Source organism: Babylonia areolata, chromosome 5 (genome assembly GCF_041734735.1).
Source record: "Babylonia areolata isolate BAREFJ2019XMU chromosome 5, ASM4173473v1, whole genome shotgun sequence".
NCBI lineage: Eukaryota > Metazoa > Mollusca > Gastropoda > Neogastropoda > Buccinidae > Babylonia > Babylonia areolata.
The window spans coordinates 38,140,737-38,161,823 of record NC_134880.1 but is presented as its reverse complement, the minus strand read 5'-3'; the positions used below and the strand labels follow the sequence as shown (position 1 = coordinate 38,161,823).

The following is a 21,087-nucleotide window of genomic DNA, read 5'->3' as shown; positions in this document are numbered from 1 at the left end:
TCAGACCAATCATTTTCAATGATGCAATATGTCCAGGCCCAAATATAATACTTTAAAATGTATGGAAAATGTATGAATTGTATGGGAAATGTATATATTGTACTGATTACCCTTTTTACTGTAAATGGTTATTTCATCTCTTATTTTTTAATAGTTATTATCAACACATAATACAATAAATCATAACATCACATCAAATCCTACTGCTTTTAAACTCAGCTCAGACCTGATACCATCTCAGAACTACTGACACACAACCCCACCCCAAAACCATGCAACATCCAAAATGTCAATCATCAGAAGATGCTAATACACATCCAACCCCCTGGAAGAGAAAGTTAACTTATGCTACAGCTCATTAGACTAAGAAATGCCTCTGGGTTTCATGATTTTTTTGCTTGTTTTGGAGGGTGGGGTGGGAGGGAGGGGGGTTAAAAATAATATAACACTGTTATCATAGAATTGTCATTGTACACTAAAGCTGTATAGGAAAAGTAAACTCACACCTCAATGGTCAACACACACACACAAAATCACAAATAAATAAAACTGCCAATTAAGTCCAGATCATCAATGGAAAAAAAAAGGGGAAAATTTACCTGAAAACATACAGATGTATGGACTGAAGGAAACATCAGAGCAGATTTAAGAGGGAAAAAAAGAAAGAAAGAAAGAAAAAAGCTAGAAAAAGAAAAGGAATTTCTGCACAGGATTTCCAGTAGGCAGGCTATTCATACAGTAAAACATAGACATGATGTATAAACAGTAATCAAACATGTACAGATATTTGAAACAAGAAAGGTAAAAGTAAACCATATTCAAAAAACCTTAATACTAACAAGGAGTAAAACAAAACAAAACAAATTGTGGGAAAAAAACCCCCACCTCATTTGATCATTCAGTTGGCCAAACATTTGCACAACACCCTGTCTAGGGTAAAGTCCTCCAAGGATAATACTGCAAACAGTCTGCAAAAACTTCAAAACATCAACTGATTATCAAATTCACCTTTTCCTTTCAATGAAGTAAAAATTTTTTTTTTTTAAATCAAAACATGGTGCAAATTATTTGAAAGCAGAAGGGAATTAAGAGGGCTGGGTGGGGTAGGGGCTCAGAAACATGATCTGATACTTGAAAACATGATCGGTTATTTGGTTTAAAAAAAAAAAAAAATAAAAAAAAGGAAAAAAGTTCACAACCAAGGCAATATCAAAGCTGAAACATTTAAACCAATAAACAAAAACAAAAAAAAAATGTGATGGTTGTGAAACTACTGAAAGTGAACTTCGAAGAAAGTTCTTTGCAAGTATCTAATAAAGTCATCTGCAAGCTGGAAATGTTCAACTGTGCCAATCTTTCTCTCTCTCATGTACGCACGCACGCATGCACACACACATACACTCACACACATACACAAAAACCTACTGGAATTACAAAAATGTTACATGAGTGTTGCCCGCATCACAAACCTGTGAGGAAAAACAGGTCTCACTCAAACCAGACACAAAGGGCAGGGTAGTGGTTCTTTCTGGGAATCATTTACAAATAACAAATCAAACACACACACACACACACACACACACACACACACACAAAGCTGTTCTCTTTTCAAAATGAAAACACTTGGAAGTTCTGATATACCCAGTGATTATGACTGACACAAACAAAAGAAACATGTTTTTTCTTACATTTCTGCAAAGCGTGAGGGAAGTTTTCTTTGCCACCAACTTATATTTTTATTCCACAGTCTCTTCCTTCCAGTGGAATGGACAATGTGTAACAAATGCACACAGAAACCAACACGGTGGCAAGATAGTGGATGAGGAACTAGAGACTGTTCTGCTTATGCATTTGGTCAACAAGTTCATTCAAGCGGATTCGAACCTTACTTTTTAGTGTTCACATGCAGCGAGACTATCAACCGTGTAAATGAAATGGTCTGTCAAGAATCTTCCTTCTTGATTTGCTTGATCAAGCATTAAAGTTGGGTTTCTCAATGCCAGAAACTCCAAGATAACTTTCAGCTGTCCAATGGGGGGAACCTCAACTTGTCCCTCCCAAATTTCTGCTTGCCCTCCATAGCAAAGGTAACTACTAGTAGAGCAATGACAAGTGAGCAGACATGATTCAATATACAAGCAGGGTTTTTTACAAGAAAAGAGGAAGTTACTGTTTCGTTACCAACAGTGAAAAGAAATAAACTGTCCCACAGTGAATTTCCAGTCAGAGCTATATATATCATTTTCGCACTGACACAAAGAAAACACACCTGATCTTCATGGGAAAGACAGAGGGAAGAAGAACCGGTCTGCACTGAAGCTGACTGATAGTTCACTCTTCCACTGACAGTAAAAAAAAAAAAATGTATTGGATAAGAGATCAGAGCGATTCCACTTGTCCGCCAGAAGGTTCAGTTGTCTCTGACCATTGGGTGGATGGATATTTCAAGCCCTGGTTTCATCAGGCTGTCTAACAAACCTGGATCTGCAGCCCAGAAAACACTTGAAAATATCACTAATCCTGATATTGATCAGACAGTCATTTGAAAACTGGATTTCCTGAATATCCAGGTGCAACTGGCACACCTGTGACTGGTTTAAACCTCTGCATCAGAATATTGCACATGAACAGAGTGTTGACCACAACTTGCCAAACTTCTACTGAAGAGACAATGCTTGCTGTCATATAAGGCCCTTCATATGTGGTTCATGAAACTCAAGAGAAGATTGAAAATGGTGACATTTAAAAAAAAAAATGTTTGCAGACCCTGAATATCAATCTCATCCATTGCAAGAACAATATTTCCAGTACTCCCTCATACTTTCTACATACATGACTTCAGGTGTAGTGATCAATCATAATATCCAACCAAATTCCTCTAATGCTCCTCACAATGCGTTGAGCTCAAAACACACGTGCTTTTTGACTTGTTAAATAGAACCAAAAACCTGTTGCACGAAAAAAAGCTCTTTCATACACAGCTTTAGAAAAATTCTTACCAACGACAAACTTTTCCACAAAAGTGCACACATGCATGCATAGACCATACAAATGCATAGGCACGCATGTAACAGAGCTTACATAATACACAGCTTAATTCCCGGCTGATGTGCAAATACTCTCGCAGGGTGACTTGGCTCAGGGGGCAGAGAGGAAGGATGGAAGGCAATGTTTTCCATGTAGCCTACATGTAAGCCATACATGTACATACACACAGTCACGCAGCGGCCTGGCTCACACACACACACACACGCACACACACACACACAAAGGCAACAAGCAGCAGTGGTGTGTCCAGGAGATGCAGACATCGTTGGAGAAGGAGGAGCAGGGAGGGGGGTGACCCTCATGTGGTGAGATAGTCCAAGGCCTTGTCACGGTCCAGCTCATGTTTCACCAAGGCCGTCTGGATGCGCTCACTGGTGAAGCCCAGCTCCTTGAACTGCTGGAACAGGTCCAGGAACTGCTCCGCCTGAAAACATAAACCACACACATGGATGGACACACATGAAAGAAACACACGGCAAATGTCAATAAATAAGACAACATGAAAAGGATCAATAAATAAGACAACTATGAAAAGGATCATATCTGTATTGTACTGCATTGTATAATAATGGTATTATACTGTACTGTATTGTGTTGTTTTTGCCCTTCTTTTTTCAGCTTGCAAGTGTGTATGTGTTCCTACCAAAGTGGATTTTTTTCAGAAGAATTCTGACCAGGGACAACCCTTCTGTCGCCATAGGTTCTTTTAACTGCCAACGGAGCATGCTACACACAGGACTTTAGTTTATCATCTGATAAACTGAATCATCTGATCACTTTATCATCTGATCACCTGAATTACTAGCATCCAGACCACCACTCAAGGTCCAATAAATGGGGTCAAAGTACTAATGAGTATGGGATTCGAACCAGTGCTCTCAAGATTCTCTCGCCTGCAATGTGGACACATTACCACTAGGTCACAACTCTGCTAAAAAGCAACCTGACAGCATTCACCAACCGACCCTCTACCTGTCGAGACTCACCTTTCGCATGTCATTCTTGAACAGCTGGAGACTCATCTCTGCCAGGGACGTGGAGAACTTCTTTTCCACCAGTTTATCCACATTGAACATGTGGTCCAGGACCTGCCACACACAACTTCATGCACAAACTTTTTAACTTCACACACACACACGAATCTTTTATACTGCTTTCTTCAGATTCTTGACACCTCCCTCTTAACTCTTTCACTGCCATAGGCGACCTTAGTCACAAGACCGTGCAATGCCACAGGCGACTTTAGCCAACATCGAGAGGTCATGTTAAAAGGATAATTTTCCATATTGTAACAAAGCTCGACAGCTGCAGCCAACTAGTTTCCCACCAAAAGAAAAATGCCGTAGCCTGTCACTGAGAGTAACATATCCAAAATATTTGGCACTAGGGAATGTTGTTTTGTTTTGTTTTTTACACAGAAACTTGGCGGTGGAAGAGTTAAATTATTTAGACACCTTCTGCCTTACTTTCATCTCATCATGTCCATACCCTCTCAGTGCCATACTGTCTTGGCACCTCTTTCCGAACTGTCTCGATAAGTCCTCCTTTACCTCCTTATCATTGCCAAAACTGTCTCAATACCTCCTCCCTCTCATCACTGCCAAAACTGTCTCAATACCTCCTCCCTCTCATCACTGCCAAAACTGTCTCAATACCTCCTCCCTTACCTCCCTCTCAACATTGCCACAACTGTCTCGATACTTCCTCCCTTACCTCCCTCTCAACATTGCCACAACTGTCTTGATACCTACTCCCTTACCTCCCTCTCAACACTGCCAAAACTGTCTCAATACCTCCTCCCTCTCATCACTGCCAAAACTGTCTCAATACCTCCTCCCTTACCTCCCTCTCAACATTGCCACAACTGTCTCAATACCTCCTCCCTTACCACCCTCTCAACATTGCCACAACTGTCTTGATAACTCCTCCCTTAACTCCCTCTCAACATTGCCACAACTGTCTCAATACCTCCTCCCTTACCTCCCTCTCAACATTGCCACAACTGTCTCGATACTTCCTCCTTTACCTCCTTCTCATCATTGCCACAACTGTCTCAATACCTCCTCCCTCTCATAATTGCCAAAACTGTCTCGATACTTCCTCCCTTACCTCCCTCTCATCATTGCCACAACTGTCTCGATACCTCCTCCCTTACCTCCCTCTCATCATTGCCACAACTGTCTCGATACCTCCTCCCTTACCTCCCTCTCAACATTGCCACAACTGTCTCAATACCTCCTCCCTCTCATCATTGCCAAAACTGTCTCAATACCTCCCCCCTTACCTCTTTCTCATCACTGCCAAAACTGTCTTGATACTTCCTCCCTTTCCTCCCTCTCATCATTGCCACAACTGTCTCAATACCTCCTCCCTTACCTCTTTCTCATCATTGCCACAACTGTCTCAATACCTCCTCCCTTACCTCTTTCTCATCATTGCCACAACTGTCTCAATACTTCCTCCCTTACCTCCTTCTCATCGTTGCCAAAACTGTCTCAATACCTCCTCCCTCTCATCGTTGCCACAACTGTCTCAATACCTCTTCCCTTACCTCCCTCTCAACATTGCCACAGCTGTCTCGATACCTCCTCCCTTACCTCCCTCTCAACATTGCCACAACTGTCTCAATACCTCCTCCCTTACCTCCCTCTCAACATTGCCACAACTGTCTCGATACTTCCTCCTTTACCTCCTTCTCATCGTTGCCAAAACTGTCTCAATACCTCCTCCCTCTCATCGTTGCCACAACTGTCTCAATACCTCCTCCCTTACCTCCCTCTCAACATTGCCACAACTGTCTCAATACCTCCTCCCTTACCTCCCTCTCAACATTACCACAACTGTCTCGATACTTCCTCCTTTACCTCCTTCTCATCGTTGCCAAAACTGTCTCAATACCTCCTCCCTCTCATCGTTGCCAAAACTGTCTCAATACCTCCTCCCTCTCATCGTTGCCACAACTGTCTCAATACCTCCTCCCTTACCTCCCTCTCAACATTGCCACAACTGTCTCAATACCTCCTCCCTTACGTCCCTCTCAACATTGCCACAACTGTCTCGATACCTCCTCCCTTACCTCCCTCTCAACATTGCCACAACTGTCTTGATACCTCCTCCATTACCTCCCTCTCAACATTGCCACAACTGTCTCGATACCTCCTCCCTTACCTCCCTCTCAACATTGCCACAACTGTCTCGATACCTCCTCCCTTACCTCCCTCTCAACATTGCCACAACTGTCTCGATACTTCCTCCCTTACCTCCCTCTCATCATTGCCACAACTGTCTCGATACCTGCTCCCTTACCTCCTTCTCATCGTTGCCGAACTTCTCCACAGCGCGGGACACCCTAGGTCGCGAGAACCCCATGGTGGTCAGGTTGTTGACAAAGGTCTTGGAGTCCGCGGACAGTCGGTGATACGGGTCGCTCTCCTCGCCCAGAACCCTGGAGGCCGCAGCACCGAACTCACCCGGGGACGGGGACAGGACCAGCGGGGAGGGGTTCTGACTGGGCTCCGTGGGTAAGCTCTCAGTCGACGAGGAGCTGGACCGTAGATCGGACACAGGGGTGGGAGGGAGAGGCTTGTAGGGATTCCAGGGCTAAGAGAATGAATAAATAAATGTTTCACAAAGTTCTGATGAAATCAAAGCACCTACTATTAAGAATTTTTTGTTTTTTTCAAACTCCAGTCTCTGTTTCACAAATTACTTAACTCAAGACCATAATCATCTTGACAACTAAAACAGTCCTGTATCAACACATTTCATACCACCACTGGCAAAATTCAAATTATTAAGCAATCACACTGAAAGATAATTGTTAGCGATACAATGCATGTCATGAAACTAAATTCACAAAAGGAAATAAATCACAACAATTTGTTGAAATGGCAAATCATTACAGCAGTGAGGTAAAAGTAAACAATGTCATAGTCCATAAAAAGTACATGCACCACTAGTTATTGCTTAACACTTGTCTACGAAGCTCGAGCTCAAGCACATCTGCCCAGTATCCACACCACTCTGGTGCAGTCTCAGTCAGGTAGCTCACACTGACCAGCTGCCAAAGGAAACATTGTGGCCAAAAGAAACACTTCAATCAGAGACTCTGACAAATTCAATGAAGACTTCGGAAAGTGGTGATGAAGACAGGGAGCATTTGAAACTTAAACAGACACACATCAAGATCATAGATTGATAGAACACTGAAATGCTGATCAATGTCAGTTGCTTAGTGCTCTGTAAACGCTTGTTTCTGATGGTGAGCAAAAATATAATTTGGATCGATTATATATATATATATATATATATATATATATATATATATATATATATATATATATATACGAGGGTCATTCAATAAATAAGGTGAATTTTTCGGTATAAGGACTTCTAATACAGATAGAAGCTTACTTTTTTTTTTTCTTTTTTTTTTTTTTTACTTCTTTTTCACATGGATTTAATTTGTTTTGGAGATTAAAAAAAACTTTGAGAGTTTTGGCGATTAACAAAGATGGCCAACCAAGAAGCATGCTCCAGGATTAAACAGCGGTCAGTTATCAAGTTTTTGGTTGCTGAAGGGTGCAAACCAGTTGAAATTCATAGGAGAATGTCAACTGTGTATGGTGCCACATGTTTCAGCCGAAAAAATGTCTACAAGTGGGCTAAATTGTTTAAAGAAGGATGGAGCAGTGTTGAGGATGAAGACAGGCCTGGAAGGCCTACAGAAGTGAGGTCTCCTGATGAGGAAGGTGATGCTCACCGTTTTTTGGGATATGCAAGGCCCAATCACCATTTCATTCCTTGAGAAAGGAAGCACTGTGAACAGTGCCAACTACTGTGAACAGCTGAGGCAGGTCAAGAAAGACATAAAGAACAAACGCAGGGGTCATCAGTCAGAAGGAGTCATCTTGCATCATGACAACGCAAGGCCTCACACAGCAGCCTGAACGGTGCAGACCATCAACGAGCTGGGCTGGGAACTGCTCCCTCATCCCCCTTACAGCCCAGACCTTGCCCCTTCAGACTTTCACCTGTTTGGTCCCTTGAAAGCGTTCACGAGAGGCACGAAGTTTGAAAGTGACGATGAAGTCAAAAGTGTTGTGAGCGACTGGCTGAGACATCAGTCCAAAGATTTTTACGCTGAGGGAATACGGAAGCTTGTGCACAGATGGGAAAAGTGTGTGACAGTGCTGGGAGACTACGCTGAAAAAAAAAGAAAAAAAAGTAAGCTTCTATCTGTATTAGAAGTCCTTATACCGAAAAATTCTCCTTATTTATTGAATGACCCTCGTATATATATAAGCACTGGAAACACTACCATCCCTCATTCCAGCACCATGAATTTTTCATTTCAGTTATTAACAGTAATCTGCTAATCACACATTAAGCCATGAAAGCTTTGCTTTTTTTTTTGCTTTTTTTCAAAACTTTTCATGACAATAGTTCCAAGGAAAAGGCTACTGACTATTCTATCACAACTGTTTCATTTCAAAGACATCATGAATGCCAGTGTCACCAGATTTAACAGGAAAGAGTTAAATCATTACTGAGAAAAATGGGGTCTTCCACCTGGCAAACGCTCAATGAAATAGTACGTTTATAATCCAGACACATGAAACAAACCATTCACAGTCCGCTACGTTCAATGCAGGATGAAGGAAAAATTGAAATATATGCAGGACATCAGTGGACGTCTTACAGACACTTTGGCAACACTCTTTACAGGGCATCCGCTGACATCATAGACACTCAACTGGTTAATCAATATCATAACCACCTGTCCACCCTCTAGACCCTAAAAAATTATCAAAAGGCTGGGGTTTTTGGGGTTTTTTTTTGCCTGACAGCAAAAAATCAAAAATACTACTACTACTACTGCAGCACCGCAACTACTACTACGACTACTAAAAAGCACACATCCCCACCCCCAAAAAGTGACAGAAGTCAAAGTGAAAAGAATACAAAAATGCATGTTATCCAGTATCTTTCATTCTGAATAAATCAATTCATGTTACTCGGAATCTTTCATTATGAATCAATAAATTTACTAACCTGATTACCTATACTGCACTGCAATGTGGTGATCACAATCTCTTAGTCTTAAATAAACTGCAAAAAAAAAAAATTGTTGTCCCAATGTTGCACAAATTGTAGAAGGGAAGTAATTTTCACAATGACACTCCCTCTGTAAAACTGGGTGCCAATATGAGGTTACTCCCCTTGTACGGTCTCTCGCACACAGTATATGTATGGCAGAAGCATTCATTAATGGATTGAATCATAACAGGGCTACAGGTCTAGTTCTTTCCATAGACTGCACCATACAAGACCCACTACAACCAACTAAAAATGCAGCTTCCCCACATGGACAGACAGCAGTCCATGCCATAAATGTATGACTAAAGCTGCCCCTTCCTATCTGTGATGCTGACTTGACCTGAACACCCCAATCTCGCTCTCTATGATCACCTTCAGATCCGCTCTTGTTTCAGCCTTCTCAGACTCGAAAACTCCACACTCTGATGCCACTCTGTCGGTCTCTGGACCTTGCACTTGTAATGAGCTCCCTCTTTTTGTATCGTCAAACCTCTGCATTAAGCTCTCTCATGTTTGGCCTTAAAACCTACCTCTTTTCAAAATGTGCCCCCCCCCCCCCCAACACTCCCCCCCCCATCTTCCTGGTCTGCAGTTTCTTTAGCTTTCTGTTTACATGCATCATTTTCAAGTTTTGTTATTCATCTCTTTTGAGTTACGAATACGCATGAACAACTGCTGTGTAAGCGCTTTGGTTTGTCTCGAGTTGCACAAGACTCAGTGCTATGTAAATACTTTTATTATTACTATTATCATTATCATCATTACTATCATTATCATACCTGTGGTGATGGATGGGAGCCGTGCCCGGTTGCTGACAAGTCAGGGTTGCTCCTGGCCACCCTCAGGGCTCCTGTAGGACTCATGATGCCCCCTGGTGCTGCAGATTCCGACTCCTGGGGGGCCGAGTTGCCATAGAAATGGTTGGAGAAGGCAGGCATGGACACTGTCATGATGGAATTCACGTCAGAGCACGGCATGTTAAAGTAGGTGTGATTGTCGTTCGTGGTTGTCACAGCACGTTGTGGGAGAGCAGGTGGAGGGTCCTCCTCCACCGTCCTGTTCACCTGGTTCACGGAACCTGTCCGAGTCTGGGAGTTTGAGCCCGAGCTATAGAACATGTTGGAAAAGGCTGGGGTGGAAGCTGTCATGACAGATCTAGGGTCAGCGCTGGGTACGTTGGAGTAAGTGGCATTGTCTTGTGCTCCACCCGAACTGGAGGGGCTGAAGCCCCAGGCACCAGGTGACGACTCGGACCACACATACGCACTTTGGGACATTCTGCCGGCCATGCCGTCCACATGGCCGCTGGTCCGTGGAAGAGAGTAGCGCACGGCAGGATTGAACACAATACTGGCGGACTTCCCCGCGCCGAGCCTCAGCGCTCGATCTCCGAACAGACTCTGAATGCGGGGCTTTACGGGTGGTTGTGTGGATGTGAACACTTGGCTGTTGGTGTACAGTTCTTGCGAGTCGTCCTCCTGCTCAGGGTCCGTGGAGTCTTCCCCTGAGACGACGTTAGCGTAGAGCGGCGGGGGTTCTTGCTGAGAGCTGAGGCTGGTGACGGACTTCTGGGAATAGTCGGAACGGATCATTACGTAGTCCCCATCCCCTGTGGGCTCTATGACAAAATCACACTTGGGGTTGGAAGAGCTCATAGACTTACACATGCTGCTGGAGAGGCTTGTTGACCCCTCCAGAGCCGACGACCCTGTGTTCCCCTCTTCCCCCATCTGCTCACCACTGCCGCCACCCTCCGTTCCAGACCTCACCGTCACGTTCACATAGATTTTGTCACTAGAAGACTCTGCATCTGCATCGCCACCACCACCGCTGCCCTCCCCTTCCCTGTGACTGCTTTCTTCCAGCCGAGAGCTAACCATCTCCGTGTTGGTGTACATGGGTATGTCCTCAGGGTCTGCAGCAGGCTCCTGGCCGATGGGCCCTGTGGTGCTGACCAACTCCAGCAGGGCTCGCAGCTCCTCCATGTCGTCGATGGTCTGCAGCTCCAGGTTGTCAAACGGGTCACGCTCCTGCTCAAACATGGCCAGGTCCACCTGGGCCACAGGAGCTAAGGGGGACTGCACTTTGGTTTTCGTTGTCTGGATGGGGATGGGGGTCAGGATGGTGCTGCCCACAGACGCGGGCAGAGGTAACGGCCATGGGGGTTTGGCTCCCAAAGGCGGCTTCAGCGGTGGCTGTGGCTTCGGCGGCGGTGGCGGTCTGGCTTCCCTGGTGGCACTGTCAGCAGCAGCAATGGCAGAACTGGCAGCAGGTTCCATGACACTGTCATCTTCAGACTCCGACGAGGAGCTGGAGTCGGCCGCAGCGATCACCTGTCTGACCCGCTCCTGTCTCTCCCGCTCTGCCCTTTCCCGCTCCGCCGCCTCTCTTTCAACCATGGCCTTAACCTTGGCTTCTTCACGTGCCCTGGCCCATGCTAAAACCCCTTCTTCAGTTTCGAAGTCATACTGAAAACAAAAATCAACCAGAGCTTTCAATGTTGCAATAGATTAAATGAAACAGAAATGATTATAAGTAATGCTTTGCAAAGACAGAGTTTTCCAATCCAACAAACAGCTGACAATAAATAGATAACTACAATACAGACCAAGGGACCAGAGTTTAGTGCTGTACAAGTCCCTGTACATAAGTAATTGAATTTCAATTGATACTGCGTATGCTGACATGGTAATTTGTGGAAGTATGTGCATCTATTTTCATTAAATAAAATATTCAATATTGTGGCTAGGTTGAAAGACCTTGAGGGCTTTAGTTGATATTTTGCTGGTGTATAATAGGAGCATTGCAGGAATTTGATGCCTGTGTACATGTATAGTAGAAGGAAAAAATTTGAGAGCAGTGATACTGCTCTCCCCTGGGGTAATACCACTGGGTTCTTCTTTTTTTTTTTTTTCTTTTAGCATACATTATTTTGGTTGGGTGGCTTTTCCTGTAAAGGACTCTTTTTGTTGTCTGAGCCACCAACATGCAAGGCTTATCAAGGGAGGGGTGAGTGAGAGTAGATGGAGTAAGACTGTGCTCCTTGTCCACATCTGTCGGGGCTGGTGAGATCTGTCTCTGCTGGTGAGATCTGTCTCTGCTGGTGAGATCTGACGAGGCTGGCATGATCTGAGGGAACCGGTAACACCTGATGAACTCTGTACTAGACTGCTGGACATCGCACGCAACTGCTGGCTCGGCTTGGAAGGACAGTATGATGTCTGGGGTGACTCTTGTGTCACTGGAGTGGACTCAGAAATGGAAGACAGACTGAAGGGGTGCCTGGTTTCTGCAGTCCGACTTAAGCTCAGTTCCTTTCTTTTCTTCTTTGAGCTTGCTATCACATGTGGAAAAGATGGAAGTTTTAGATTTATTGAAATTAGTTGAACTGCCATTTTGGACTGGCCCCTATCCTTGAAAGGCTGTTTTTCTCATGTTCGTTGGTTGTTCAGGTGGTTGGGTGAATAATAATAATAATAACAATAATGGACATTTGTTGAGCGCTTTCCTCCCTTAAAGAGAGCTCAAAGCGTTTTACAATAAACATTAAACACACACACACACACATACTTGCTGGTTAGAAATTAGAGACCAGATTCACCGCTTTTGTGTGGTACAAGCATTCTTCAATTGGAAATTTATCACACTAGTTGAGCCAGAGCTTGTGAAACACATACCTGATCATGCAAAACATGCGCTCTTGGTCCACCATGCAACAGCTCTGTGGGAAAATCCGGCTGAAAAACACATGTCAACATGTGTCTACAAATTTTGAGGATTCAGGGGTAATGAGAGAAGAAAAAAAAAGTAGCACAAAACTATAGAGATACAGACAGAAAGTGAGTGGGGGTAGGGGTGGTGGGGGGGTTGGGGGGGGGGGGGGTTGTGAAGAAAAAAGAATGAGGATTCTGAATCTGCACTTTCTCCAAATTTTCCTTTTTCAGGCGTTTCAAAGTGAAGATAATAATTATTGTGCAATAAACAAGGCTATTTCCACCACTACAGAATGACATCCAAAATGATAAACAGTATCAGTATCAGTATCAGTAGCTCAAGGAGGCGTCACTGTGTTCGGTCAAATCCATATACGCTACACCACATCTGCCAAGCAGATGCTTGACCAGCAGCGTAACCCAACGTGCTTAGTCAGGCCTTGAGAAAAAAAAAAAAGAAAAAAAAAAGGTTTTTAATTTTTTTTAAATAAATAAACAAATAAACAAAATACAGCTGGAAATGACATGCTTGTTGTCAGTTTATACCTGCAGATGAAAATAATCAGACTATAACCAAAAGTTTGTGATCATACAATCACAAGTCTTGCAGCCATGAAAGTGAATAGCTGTCCAGACAATGACAAACGTGGGTTCAACAAAATGCCAACCGTTTACTCAGAAACTGTGCAGTCAAGATGTGTGACAGCAAAGGGAACCTCTGTCATAACACTCACTTGGTCCAGGCTGCAAATGGGTGCGTGCTGTGCATGCCAGTTTGTTTTCTCTGCAAGGTCAGTTATCTGAGCATTGACAACAAGCCACATTTTTTTTTTTTTTTTTTTTTTTTTTTTTTTTAACATATATGTGAAAATCGTGGTTTATTGGCTTTTGTCCAGTTTGTTGCAGTTTTCAGTCAAATCAAATCAAATTATGGTGCTTAGAGCCTCGCCGACCACTAAGGCCATCTCAAGGCTATCGCCACGTTAATACCTACTACAGGGGTAAAAAAAAAAAAAAAAAAAAAAAGAAGTCACCACTTTAAACTTTCCACTCAAAGTTTAAAAAACCTTCCATCGTTTAAAACCTTCAAATCCGATTAAAAATGTTCACTTCTTTCAAGAAGTCCATCAGCGCCCACTGGGGGGCAGTTTTCAGTGACAGCAACATTCTCTGACATCCACAGTAATGCCCCCTTCTACACCCTCCAAGTCAAACTGGCCAATGACCTGTCATCTTAAACCACTTCTGTCCATCTACTCCCTTCATTCCTAAACAACATGCGCAAACTACTTTTTATTAGCCCCTTTTTCTGTCAGTCACTGTCACCCACTCAAAAATGTTGTCTGCGTTATGAGCTTGAGTCGTTGAATATTGCTGTCAGTTTCATCACTGTCACTGCCATCGCCTTCATGTTCTAACGAATCATAGCACAAGAGAGATCCATCTCCTTTTCTTATACCTGCCCATAACTATTTGCACAACCTACGAAGTTGTGTAAATGCATTGGTTTTTGGTTGCGGAGGGTAAAAATCATCAAAAAAAAAAAATCTAGGACTGCAATGAAGTACACGTAACCCATAGTTTTCTGAAAGGAAAATGAACAGACTATCAATTTCTAACAGCATGAACTGAATGACAAGGCAAGGAAGCTGATGCGAAACTCAGTTTCTCACCTGAGGTGGAGGGCGGAAGTTGGGGCTGATCTTAAATGGCACACCATCCAGGTAAGAGTGGCTGGACCCAGATCCTGCAACTGCAGCAGCAGCAGCATTGTACAAATCATCATCATCATCATCATCATCATCACCATCACTCTCGTCATCATCATGGTCAGAAAAAAGTTAATAAAGTTTACCATGAGCATAAAGTCATAAAATTTCTAATACTTTTTATTATTATTTATACTAGGAAGATGAATACTGTCAACGTTATTTCCATATTGACATCCATATAAGTTAAATAAATAGTTTAAAAAATGATTCACTCTGACTCATACATGGTGATTTTTTTCCCCTTTTTTATGTATGTCATCTTGGAATGCTCTGCTACCACTTATCAAAAGAAGAGAAGAAAAAAATCTTGGAAGGATTATAGTTTCATCATTGTTACTTCTACCATCTCTGCTACCAGCTACTATTATCTATATAACAGGAAGTACCGTAGTTCCTTTGTAAAATTGTAGACCATGTTTTGTTAAGCTAGTTGCTTAAGGTGTCACTGACAGGAGCACTAATAAAGTAATATATAAAATAAAAAAGTCATAACATGAATACAACAACACTTCAAAAATAACTAGAAAAACCTTTTTATCCAGACTGCTTTTGTTGTCTAGTTGTTGGTCACTCCTTGTTTTTGCCCTTTGGTGACATACTATCAATATATATATATATATATATATATATATATATATATATATATATATACACTCAAGTGTGATATATCAATGAATACTGATGACAGCAGTCCAGATGGCTAGCTGTATTCATCTTTTTTTTAAAACGTTTTATTGTGCATAGCTTTATTTGTTAGCAAATGCTGTAGCTTTGCTCACTCACAATATAAATGCACTGTGTCTGGCTCGTCCACAGTAGTAAATCTAAGGCTATTATATTTGAACTTTAATGTAAACCTATGCCTAAGTCAGTAAGTGACTGAAGGCAATTACAGCACTGCACAAAAAATTCTGGCACATAAACAGTGCAGCCTTGGTTTACAACTTACACATTCTAGCCAAAATTGATCAGATGAACAAACCATACCTCCCCCCCCCCCCCCCCCCCCTCTCTCTCTCTCTCTCTTTCTCCCCCTCCCTCCTCCTTCCCACCCCCTCCTCCTACCCCTCTCTCTCAAAATTGCAAACTGCACTGTGATTATTCAATCGCACACACTCCATAAAAATGCACAGGCATGTACATGTTCTCAAATATGCATACCAATTATTGAGGCATAAAAATACAAAGAGAATGTAAAAGGCAAAAAATAAACCACACACACACACACACACACACACACACACACACACACAAACTCCACTAAAACTGCTATTGTCATACACATGCAAACAGCCCCACCCCATCTAAAATAAGCTAGCTGCCACACACACACACACACACACACACACACACAGATTCACAACCCACTGTCAGTCTCAGTGTATGCCAACCACTCTAACTCCACCCCCTCCCTCCCCACACACTCCTATCTATACCTATATCATATACAGTGAATTATCACAATGTGCCATGCTTTAGCAAGGACGCAATGACACAGGAGTGTATTTTCTATAATGATATTTATACATAAAATCCAACTACAATTCTGCATACCACTGTGCTGTCTAGATGGTGTACGGTGACGCTGATGAAAGGCCATCTGAAAACACACAGTGGTTTATAGTTATACAATGACTATTTAGTGCTGTGGTGGCCTTGTGGTAACGCATATAGGAAGCTCAGAAAACATATGCTTAGGAAGCGAGAGAATATGAGCGCACAGTCCTTTCTCCCCCTCCACAAAACCCTGAATGGTGGTCTGGACACAAGCCATTCAGAAGACATTAAAAAAAAAACTTAGATCCTTTGTGAAGATTGCACTTAGCTCATGTAGAAATAACTTTCAGCAACAAAAAGGGTTGTCCCTGGTAAATGACGGGCGCCATAGCCGAGTGGTTAAAGCGTTGGACACTCAATCTGAGGGTCCCGGGTTCGAATCACGGTGACGGCGCCTGGTGGGTAAAGGGTGGAGATTTTTACGATCTCCCAGGTCAACATATGTGCAGACCTGCTAGTGCCTGAACCCCCTTCGTGTGCATATGCAAGCAGAAGATCAAATACGCATGTTAAAAATCCTGTAATCCATGTCAGCGTTTGGTGGGTTATGGAAACAAGAACATACCCAGCATGCACACCCACAAAAACGGAGTATGGCTGCCTACATGGCGGGGTAAAAACGGTCATACAAGTAAAAGCCCACTCATGTGCTTACGAGTGAACGCAGAAGAAGAAGAAGAAGAAGTGATCAGGGTTTGAGGCACCATTTCAGCCTGCTGTTGTGTCCACTACACTTCGATTTTCCTCACTCCACCCTGGTGTGAATGAATACCTGACCTCGGCAGCGGAGGATTAAAATGGCAGAAGAAGTGGATTGGGCTCTGCCTGGTTATGCTTTAGCGCTTAGGCCTAGACAAAGTGTATATGAATTTAATGAATGAATGGCTCTGGTAGCCATAAAAGGCCTTGGGACCTTTTTTTCTTCTTCTCTTCCCCCCCAAAAAATATTTCACAATGTCATTTTCTGAATTTTTGTATTGTCCCAAATACCCTCTTCTGTTTATTTCCAGAACCCATTTCTATTCTCTGAACTTTTGACAAATGTATGTATAGACTTGTCACGCGTGCTAGAGCGGACATGCACCCACCCCAAAGTACCCCACTACAATTGCCACAACACAAACAAGCCCACACAGAAATGAAATTATTCATGCATTTCATGAAAGTGTGTGTACATCTGTAGATGTGTAAAAAAAATAAATAAATAATAATAATAATAAAGAAGAAAGCAAAATGAAAAGAAAAACAAAACAAAAACAACAACTAACTAACTAGTCACTCTTTCCACATAGTATCACAAGAACACTGATAAGTGAGATCACACAGTTATTGCAAACATCCATTAGGTCCACCTGGAGGCACTGCATCTCAGCCTCACTCACCAATATCAACAGGTAAGTTTAATTTTTTTTTTTTTTAGTCCAACTTTCTCTCACTCTCTCTCTCCGCAGGAAAGCATAATCAACACAAATGTCAAGAACGACAATTGTCCAGGAGACTATGGAAAATAAACTGAACTGGAAGCACATGACGGTCTTTCTTTAGTTTGTTACGACTGAATATCAAACACATGAACACAGAACTGTTGCTGATGCTGGCGGACTGAAGACTGGCCCTCAGTGTGGAGTGTCAGCGGAGCCCTCAGCTGACACGTCGCCGACACCGAGAGGTGGTTGGTCTAGAGCGTTGTGACGTTGCACCATGACTGATCAAAGGCGCCAACACCTCGAAGACGTGTGCAAGGCTGAAACCCCAACCACGGTGCTGTGAAGCATGGAGAGACTCACTCAGTCACTGACTGGACTGAAGGACAAAAACCACCCTCTGGCCACAGCACAGCGTTCTGTAGATGAACTAACAGGTGCTTACATAGAACTAGAGAAACAAAGAACACAATCCTATCTGGCGGACATGAAGTCGGGAAACAATGAACAGCAGCTGCTAAGTGCTGGTTCCATCAACGTCCTTCTCCAAGGACCGACTACCTTCGATTGAAGATTGGAAAAGCAGCTAGGAGCATTGGAAGAACTAGCAGAACTCCACTCACTCAATTTCCTATATTTTTTGTTCAGTTGTACAAGACACTTATGAAACATACAAAACATGATACAACAACACGATCTCTCTCCGCACTCAAACGCCCAGGAACACGCACAATGAAAACATTGTGCACGCACATCAGCAACACATCCACCTCTAAAATAATGCAGTGACCCACCAGCCTCTGCCAACTTCACCTGCCATGCGAGAAGAAAGAGAGGACAAGAGGGATTCGAACCCTCTCCGTAAACGCAAAAGAAAACACAAAAACAGCGGAACCATCATGTCGTCCGTGAAAAGACTCTCTGTCCAGCTCTCCATACCGCATCTTCCATTTTTCTTTCTGCATTCAAGGGCTACAGTTCCCACTTTCACTCACATGTATACACATGCACAAGTGGGCTATCACATGTAAAGATGTATTACTGATTTTACCCTGCCGTTATGGCAGTCTTACTGAGTTACTCTGTTGAGGGTAAATTAATGATAACTGATAAGTATTGAACTATTTGAAGTCATCAACAATAGAAGTGATTCTATTACAATTTAGATTGTTACTGACAGGTACAAATGAATCTGAATATGCTTTTTTAGTTTTTATCATCACGTCAGTGTTTGGTTCCTACAAACAAACAAAAAAGAAACAAATCTGTATCTATCATTCTGTGTAAAGTTTATCTGCACTTGATAAATGGTGTCTTGAACATTGTATTGGATGTGAGAGACTTGGGAATTCAATGCCATTGCACAAAAATGTATCAAACAGGCCACTACATGTACATTAAAATAAAATAAAAGTAAAATGTCAACACTGAACTTACAGATACACCTGTGTGCATGAAAACATAGCAGACTAATTCTGAGGCTGGGCGACAATGAAACTAGGTTTGAAAAAACACCAATGAAAACTGGACTGAATAAAAAAAAAAGTGAAAAGCAGCAAAACTACTCACTGACACAGAGCAGAGTGAGCATGATCATGCCAATCTATTGGATTCAATGAATACTGAAAAGCAGCATGACCATTCACCAATTCACAAAGGTCACAGTATGCCTACCTTCAGTGACAAACACAACAGCTATTCGGAATTCCAAACACTGTGCAGCAGTGGAGTGCATGCACTGTCGTGTCAGTATACACAACTGTGTGGAAATATGCAAAGTGTAGTTGGAACAGTCTCAAGTTTCACAGTGTGAGTGGGTCAGGGGTGGAGTGGAGTAAGAAGGGAGCCTTGCTGTGCACATGTATTTTTTAAATCTTATCTTTGAATTGAAGGTCAAGGTGTACACCACATGACATAACATGAATGACAGCAGCACAGATCTATTGATCTAGAAATACATGTCTGTGTGCATATCAATTGGTGTTTCTATGTAGGCATTTTATGCATGCAATCCACACACACACTTGTATTAGTTGTAAACAAATAGTGTGCTGTCACAAGCACATGTGTCACTTTGAATCAAGTGTATACATGGACCAGAATAATGGGGACGGGGAGACATCTATCATTGTGTGTGTGTGTGTGGGGGGGGGGGTTAAGGGAGGGCCTAGGGGGGAGGTGAGGGTGATGGAACATACTGAGTATTGTTCACAACAAGGGGAAGATGTTCACTCCACCAGTCACACAGAGTGGACGGAAAGAAATGAGGATTTAGCCTGTGTGTGTATGTAGTATATATATGTGTTTGGTTGTGTGTGTGTGTGTGTGTGTGTGTGTGTTTCTTTTTTTTTCTTTCTTTTTTTTTCTTTCTTAGAGTTTCAACGCAACTGTGCATTTCACGGCATTAAAAATTCACACAATGCATAATAGTCAAGTCATTTCTATCGTCTTTACATTCATGTACTGATCTATACAACATGTCGTGTCATAATTTGTGGATACAATGAGGGATGTTCATTTAACGAAAACAATCCCTAACTACTTAGGCAACAGTGAGTGTACAGAGTTTAAATCAATTAAGATGTTAATGTTTCGTTTACGCTCGCTTTTGAACAAGACAAAAAAAAAAAAAAAAAAAAAAGGGAACTGCCATTACGGCACAGCTAAACGCACAATTAAAGAATGGAATTAACAAATAATGGAACAAAAGTCCAAGGACTAAACAAGAAACACAATAAAAAGACCTCGGTTATTGACCTGAAGTTCAACATTCTGTTGCACTCAACACTGCAGCGAGTGCGACAGTGACTTGAGTGAGTAATCCCACAGATGCTAGCTTTATGGACACCCAACATTACAACCGCTGAACGCGTGAACGCAAAATGCTGATTTTCGTCGCACGGCACAAATGGCCAAATTTAAAAACATACCTTCGCGACAGAACGTTGAAATGTCTGCTGTCAAGACGTCTGTCCAAGACAAACAAACATTACTCATCCAGGCGTCTGTCTGCATTTGTCAGCCATTGCTTGTCATGACGTCACTTCCCTAAATAAAGAGGGTAAGGGGGCAAAAGCGTGGGCAGTTCATTTAGAGGTCACTGTTGCGGTTATTTCCCTTCGGCTGCTTGTTTCCTTCTCTTTCTTTCTGGGAGACGAGGATGGGGAGATTGTGGACAACAGATTTTGAAGAACAGCCCACCCACCCCAAACCCCTTCCATCACACATCAGATCCAACATGCCCTGCCCCTGAAGCTGAAAACCTCTCATTGATCAAGCACATCAAAGGAAACCAATTCTGACGTGTTCCACAGACATCATTATTTTCCAGTTACTAGTAAAATGAGGAGGATGGAAAATGTCTAACAGAAGAACAAGACATCCTAAAGCGATGGACAGAATACTGCTCAGAGCTATACAACATACAGACCATAGGTGATCCAGCAATACTGAATGTTCCACCAGCCACTGATA

General features: G+C 42.6%; 1 protein-coding gene across 1 annotated transcript; it reads right to left on the bottom strand.

Moving 5' to 3' along the window:
- Positions 1-1,141: 1,141 nt before the first annotated feature.
- On the bottom strand, positions 1,142-20,601 carry LOC143282271 (uncharacterized). Its single transcript, XM_076587871.1, has 8 exons — positions 20,544-20,601; positions 16,187-16,232; positions 14,534-14,613; positions 12,825-12,884; positions 9,927-11,615; positions 6,355-6,648; positions 4,035-4,136; positions 1,142-3,472 (listed from the first exon to the last, which is right to left on the bottom strand). Exons 2-8 carry the CDS (start codon positions 16,230-16,232, stop codon positions 3,347-3,349), a joined length of 2,397 nt encoding a protein of 798 aa, XP_076443986.1. The 5' UTR covers positions 20,544-20,601; the 3' UTR covers positions 1,142-3,346.
- Between the last annotated feature and the right edge of the window lie 486 nt (positions 20,602-21,087).